Source organism: Chrysemys picta, chromosome 3 (assembly GCF_011386835.1).
Source record: "Chrysemys picta bellii isolate R12L10 chromosome 3, ASM1138683v2, whole genome shotgun sequence".
In the NCBI taxonomy this organism is placed as follows: domain Eukaryota; kingdom Metazoa; phylum Chordata; order Testudines; family Emydidae; genus Chrysemys; species Chrysemys picta.
Genome location: NC_088793.1, coordinates 201,825,375 through 201,832,200, shown reverse-complemented (window position 1 = coordinate 201,832,200; position 6,826 = coordinate 201,825,375). Strand labels below are relative to the sequence as shown.

General features: G+C 43.9%; 1 protein-coding gene across 2 annotated transcripts in view; it reads left to right on the top strand.

Annotated features, from left to right (window-relative positions):
* Positions 1 to 3,956: 3,956 nt before the first annotated feature.
* CRLS1 (cardiolipin synthase 1) overlaps positions 3,957 to 6,826 on the top strand; it is an 18,832-nt gene continuing 15,962 nt past the window's right edge. For both annotated transcript variants that reach the window (XM_065589803.1, XM_005287497.4), the window contains exons 1-2: positions 3,957 to 4,518; positions 6,034 to 6,171. In XM_065589803.1, the coding sequence (XP_065445875.1) occupies positions 4,090 to 4,518; positions 6,034 to 6,171 (567 nt within the window). In that variant the 5' untranslated portion in view covers positions 3,957 to 4,089. The remainder of the gene's footprint in view (positions 4,519 to 6,033; positions 6,172 to 6,826) is intronic.

Genomic DNA, 6,826 nt, shown 5'->3' with positions numbered 1-6,826 from the left:
GTGAGACAATGTGTGTGTATATATAAGATCTGCTGTTTTGATGCCTGGTAATCCAGTTTTTTCCTAAAGTAATTCTTCCCATAATACAAATGCAAGATGGCGAACATGTCTGAAATGCTATATATTGAGGTCACTATGAAGATGATGATGATTTTATCAGAAAGGTGAATATGAAGGCTTTCTGTTTTAAGACTTTGGTTCTGATCTTTTCCATCTTTGTTTCTGTGTTGAGGCAGATTATTCCTTATTTAAGAGGAAGCATTGGTTTTTAAACAAATTCAAAGGGGGGGAGAGAGAGCTCAGTGGTTTGAGCATTCGCCTGCTAAACCTAGGGTTGTGAGTTCAATCCTTGAGGGGGCCACTTAGGGATCTGGGTCAAAAATCAGTACTTGGTCCTGCTAGTGAAGGCAGGGGGCTGGACTAGATGACCTTTCAAGGTCCCTTCCAGTTCTAGGAGATAGGATATGTCCATTAATTTATTATTTATTTATTTTCTTTAAACATAATTTGAGGAAAGTTGAGTCCTGTGCCTCTGAAGTTCTGTGCCTTGAGATGAAATCCCAGAGTGTGAAAGAGAGATTTAGGATCCTCTCACCAGCAAACAGTTTAAAGCCCCGATCCTGCAAAGGGATCCAACCGAGCAGTTCCTTTACTAACATGGGAAATCAATGGAATTATTTGTAGGTATAAGGATCTATCCATTAGGAACTCTTCTTAGGATCATGACCTAACAGCAAAAAGGCAAATGAGAGGTAATTCAGGTATAGGTCTTCATTTAAAAAACAAAACACCAACAACATGTTTTTATGACATTTTATTTACTTGAATCTAAAACTGGAAAGCCTGATTGTTCTGCTTTCTATTTATTGTGTATGACAATTCCCTAGTGCTAAAGAATCCTTGTGCAGTATATTGACTGCATTGACTATCTAGTTCAAGATTTGACTGAAGACATATTTGATCTTCAGTTATCAAATACCTTAATATTTTCTGGGTCTGTAAAATTAATCTGCTCAAAAAACTACACCATTCTTATAGCCAGTTTTTCATACTGATTTTTTTTTGGTTTGGTTTTAGAGAGGCTACTTATTTCTGTAGAAGCTTCTATTGGCTTTGGTCATCTAGCTGTTAACACAAATGTACTGTAACTTTTCTGTAGCCTACCCTATGCTTGAATTGTCCATGATGTAATTCAGAAACTGCTTTATCAACTGTGGAATAGTTAATGAAGGGGTAAAAACCGTACATGAGTTCATTAAAGGTTGAGTATTTGTTTGCAAAAGGGAGGGGGTGATGAAGAGATGCAGCAAATGGCTCCCTAAGAGTACTCAAAGCATAATTATTTTTACACCAGCATATGGACTATGATCTGTCAGTGAGTCCATTTAAAGTGACCATATGGCCTGTTCCATCTGATGATTAACTTGTGGATTTCTGGAACACATTTTATGAATCTTGGGAGGACTCATAGTTTTTGCATAGTGCAGATCTATTTTCTTAGTAGCTAAATGAGCTATAATTAGTGACTTTCTTTTTGTGCAGTAATAGGACTGTAGATGAAAATGCACAGATTTTGAACTATGCAATCTACATTTGTCCAACTTCATTTTGTACTACTTTCCCAGCCCCTCCTGCTTGAGCAAAAGTGATGGAAGTCTGCCTCCTGTGAGTGGAAGTCAGTGGCTAACACACACTACTGCATTATCACAGTGCAAACAGGTCCTTGTCTTTATTTGCTTGCATTTCTTGAGGAAAGATTAAATTACCTTGTTTTGTTTGCATATTTGTGCGTTGCTTGGGGGAAAGATGTTAATATGGCCATTTTCATATCATAGGTGATATTTATGCATTGTTTAAGAGTAGACCCTTAACTATGTCTATGAACTTGGACTCCTCATAGCTTGCTTCCAGGGCAACTGAGCAAGGAATAGTGTGAAAAATATGCCAGAAAACTCTGCATAGGGCATAATTCCTGCATTGTTTCCCAGGTCTGTTAGTCCTCTTTGTACTGGATTTCTACCTAGACCAACATCTCAATAACATTTGTGTAAGGAGCATATGTGGTAAAATATTTACATGCTATGTGGTTACGTGGAGTTTAGGCAGACAAGCAAGCATTTTTTTGAAATGTCTTCTGTTGTAGTTTTCCAGCAGTTGATGCACAATGGATGCTAGGATACTAGCTTGATGGTCTCATTTGAAGCCATTGGCAATTACACTTAGAAGACACAGGAAATCTGCCAACTGACACTTTGCTGCTCTGTTTTGTAAACAAGGAAAAATGTAAATGCATTTGCTGCCTGCCTCATTCAGTGGCTTCTTCTGTTCTGTGTATTGTACCAAACTGCCTATCTGCAAAGATTCTTTACAAAATAATTGTTAAAAATACTCAGAGGGTCTTGCTGCACCAAGTTCCACCAAAAATTTTACTTAGAGCGTTCAGCTGTGTGCTCATGCCCATCTGCACTGTAAAACACTAGAGTGATGAGTGCACTATAAAAACCTATATGGAGTAGAATACAGTGTTAAATGACTGGCCTTAAAACAACCTAAGGACTTTCCATTTGTTCATTGTGACATGACTAATGTCTGTCATGTGTGGGTATGTTCTTATCCTCTGCCTAGAGAGCAAATTGTGTGTGCAGTGTAGTGTTTTGTTTTAGTAGGGTTTTGCTTTTGGAGTTTTTTAAAAGGTACATGCTGCTGCGTGTTTATCCTGTAATTGTTATGATCCTGTGTAGGTGGAGAAGACACAAACCATGTCATAACCAAGTTAAGAAAAAATATACTTTAGCCTTAAAAGTGGCTTAAATCGTGGGGCCTGACTCTCCTCCTGCTAAAGCCCCCTTTTCAGCTACATTGGTGCACAGGGAGCTGAAACTGGCAGTGGGGAAGTTTAGGCTTGAAATTAGACGAAGGTTTCTGACCGTCAGAGGGGTGAAATATTGGAACGGCCTTCCGAGGGAAACGGTGGGGGCGAGGGACCTGTCTGGTTTTAAGATTAAATTAGATAAGTTTATGGAGGGAATGGTTTAATGGTAAAACATATTAGATGAGGAATACCGAGCAATAGCAGGTAAATAGTATAATGGCTAACAAGGGTCAGGCTGGAGACTCTTGCCTACATGCTCGGGGTCTTACTGATCGCCATATTTGGGGTCGGGAAGGAATTTTCCTCCAGGGCAGATTGGCTGAGGCCCTGGAGGTTTTTCGCCTTCCTCTGCAGCATGGGGCAGGGATCTCTAGCAGGAGCGTTCTCTGCCAATTGAAGTCACCAAGACACAGGGTTTGGGGACTTCATCAGCAGAGTCAAGGGAAGGGTAGGGACGGTTTTGTGGCCTGCAGCATGCAGGGGGTCAGACCAGATGATCATAATGGTCCCTTCTGACCTTAAAGTCTATGAGTCTAAAGCCCCCTGCTGTCAACGGAAAGTCTCACTGACTTCAGTTAGATGTGGATTGCATTCTTGTAATTTTTCTTGAGCCTTTGTGAACAATGAAAAGGCTCTTAACATTTCAAAAAATCTTTAAGCTACTCATTATTGCTTCAGTATCAAAGCCCTGGCATGTACTTGATATCATACACCGGTTTGAAGAGTGAGATACTCTAAGCCACAAATATGCAACACAGGAGCTAAGAGCAGGGTCCTAATATCTATATTCACTCTTAAGGGGCAGTGAGTTTCCAATCGAGTTGGGCTGTTGCCGGCTGGGCGGAGGCAGCCATTAAACAAACCGCTCCGGGGCTGGGCTGGGCTGAGCCCCCGGGGGCTTTGCCGTGGCTGGAAGCGCGGTGCAGCCCCCAGGCAGGCAGCACGCAGGCGCCTGCCTCGCTCCTGCGGGGGAGGGGCCGCAGGACTCAAGGCGCGTGTGTGCGCCTTTAACAGCCCGGGCGGGGGGCGAGAAGAGGCGATTGCCGTAAAGCATAAAGGCAGCTGTCGCAAAAGTCGCAAACCCACCCCAACGCCTTCAGGCACACATCTGTCCGGTGAACGGAGGCTGAGGCGTGGCTGCCCCCTCCCCTGCGTCTGGCCGGGCTGAAGTGCGCCCAGCGCCCTTACGGGGGGAGGGGGTGGACGCGGACACCGCCATGTTGGCCGCCGCCTGGCTGAGCAGGTGCTCCTGGGGGCTCCTGAAAGGCGCGAGCCGGCCCCTGGGGGGCAGCGGCGCGAGGCCGCTCGCGAGCCGGTCCCGGGCCGTATTGGCAAACCGGGAAGTGGGCGGGCTCAGCCGCCGCGGCTTCTGCCTCGCGCTGGGCTCCTCCCCGCTGAGCGGCCTCGCGCCGCGGGCGCCCTCCTCCCCCTCCCCCTGCGGCGCGAGGCGGGAGCCGCGGCGGCTGCTGTTGCTGCTGCGCGCGCCCTCCCCGGCCCCGCTCTCCCCGGAGCGGCTCGCGAGCGGCTCCCCGCGCCCCGCCGGCGGGGACAGCCCCCCGCCGAGGCGGCGCAGCGACGGCGAGGCCGGCCCGCGGGGGGATGCGGCGCGGAGGGGCCGAGGAGCCGCCAGCGGGTACTCGGAGCTGGTACGTGCTTGAGAAGCAGATGCTGCCGGTCCCGGGGTCACCACTCCTCTCCCCCCGCCCCCCCGCAGTCCGGTGGTGTTGCTAACACTGCCCCGGAGGAACTCGTCAGGGGCCTGCTAGTAACTGTCCCTGTTGTACCACTCTAGGATCGTGTCCGCCCTCTGCTCCTCACTCAAGATCAAATCCTAGTGAAGACGTGAGTTGTCACAACAGTGAGCAGGTGGAGTGTAAAAACGGAGCTTCCCCCATCTCTACTTGCTAAGTCGCATGAAAACTACAAACTGCCCTGTCTTTACTAGGATTTCACATCCAATTCGTTAACTTGAGTTGAGAGCACCCCCTTTCCCCTAGTGAAGTCATAACTTGCGGGTCCAGCTGTAGGGAATTCCTGAGCAGCCAGAGGTTTGAGTGATCTAAGGTGAGGTTTATTAAGAATTTAGCAAAATGAGATTCATACAAAAGAATCCGTTTGCATAAGGTACCTAATCTGCAGTTCTGCCAAAGCCCATCTAGACAGGTTCACTGAGGACACAGTTACATTGACTAATGTATTCTCTGGAAATGTAAGAGATTTCCTTCTCCCTTTCCAGTAGGCCATACTTGCTAGCCTTTTATTTCAAGTCTCCTATGCCATTTTCTTCCTTACTTGACTTCACACACATTACATTTTCCAGGTTTCTTTGGTGCACTTGGTTTATTATCTTACCAGGCACCCCGAACACAGTAGGTTCCCCCTATCTTTTATGCCACGTCTGTTCTATATCCATGATAGTTGTCTGTCCTGTGTTTTATATTTATGACATAAACAGTTTTGGTTCCTCTCTTTCATAGTCCATATTTACAGCTTAATCAGTTCCTTTGCAGATGCATCCATTACGGTATTTATTTATTTTTTTGCATACATTTCAATATTGTCTCAAAAATTCCCCATTCCTTGGGCAGCTGTTCTTTGCTCACCTGTGCTTAGTTTTGCACGCTAAAACATGGTTTCATGTTAACATGGTTTCATGTTAACATGAAACCAACTCAGTCTACCTTTAAAGATACAAAGCTTGTTTAATTCTGCTAATTCATTAATATTAATTTATATGTGATGGGGCGTTATAGTTTAAAACTAAACTGTCACAACACTTGGAGCTAATGACAGCTCAGTTTTATCAAATAAAAAAATTCTAATAACGAGCATTATACATTTTTTTTTCTAGCAAACTTACCAAGATGCATTTCGCATGTTTTAATATAAATGGTTCTTTTATTATTTAAAAAAAAAAAAAGGTTGCTCATTGGTGGTCAAGTATCAGAATAAAATGGCACGTGGTATTGGAGCTGTTCAGGCTCCCCTTCTTGTCTCGGTTATCGGTTTAGGTCTGGTCAAGAGAGGTTTGAGGTTTATTTCCCAGTATTTCAAGGCATTCTGGCAATCCAGGTTTCAATCAAATATGTATTTACCTTGAATATTCAAATCACATGCAAGGCTTGACTGATTTCTTTTTTTAACATTTTCTTATTTTCCAGTATGAAAACCCATGGACAATCCCAAATATACTTTCTCTGGCAAGAATTGGTTTGGCTCCAGTTTTGGGTTATTTGATTGTAGAAGAAAATTTCAACATTGCATTGGGTGTTTTTGCTTTGGCTGGGATAACAGACTTGGTATGTTGCATAACAGAGTTTTGACACTTATTTTGTTGTTTTTTAATTTAAAATCACACTTACTGCATCATGTATAAACAGTTTGCTAATTCTCTTAAAATTTAAGTCAGTATTTTGAAATGAGATCAGCTAGTATACAAATTATTTTGTAGAAGTGCCTGAGAAAGCCATGATGACAAGACGGCCAGATTCTCCCACTCATTAAGGCTGTTTTGTGCTGCTCTGTTGGTGCAAAACAGCCTTAAAGATTCCCTCAACAGGTAACTGAGAATCCCCCAGTGAGTTGTGTATAAACTGTATTTACTCATGCAATTGGCTGCTTGCAAATGCAGATTAAGAATTTCTGCATCCAGAAGAGGTAATTGTGTATGCAGATTAAATACGTTTCAACAGTGCCATGCGAACGCCTTTCCTCGCTTTCAGGTGACATTGTAAACAAGAAGCGGGCAGTGATATCTCCTGCAAATGTAAATAAACTTGTTTGTCTGAGTGACTGGCTGAGCAAGAAGTAGGACTGAGTGGACTTGTAGGCTCTAAAGTGTTACATTTTTATTTTTGAATGCAGGTTTTTTTCTTACATAATTCTACATTTGTAAGTTCAACTTTCATGATAAAGAGATTGCACTACAATACTTGTATTAGGTGAATTGAAAAA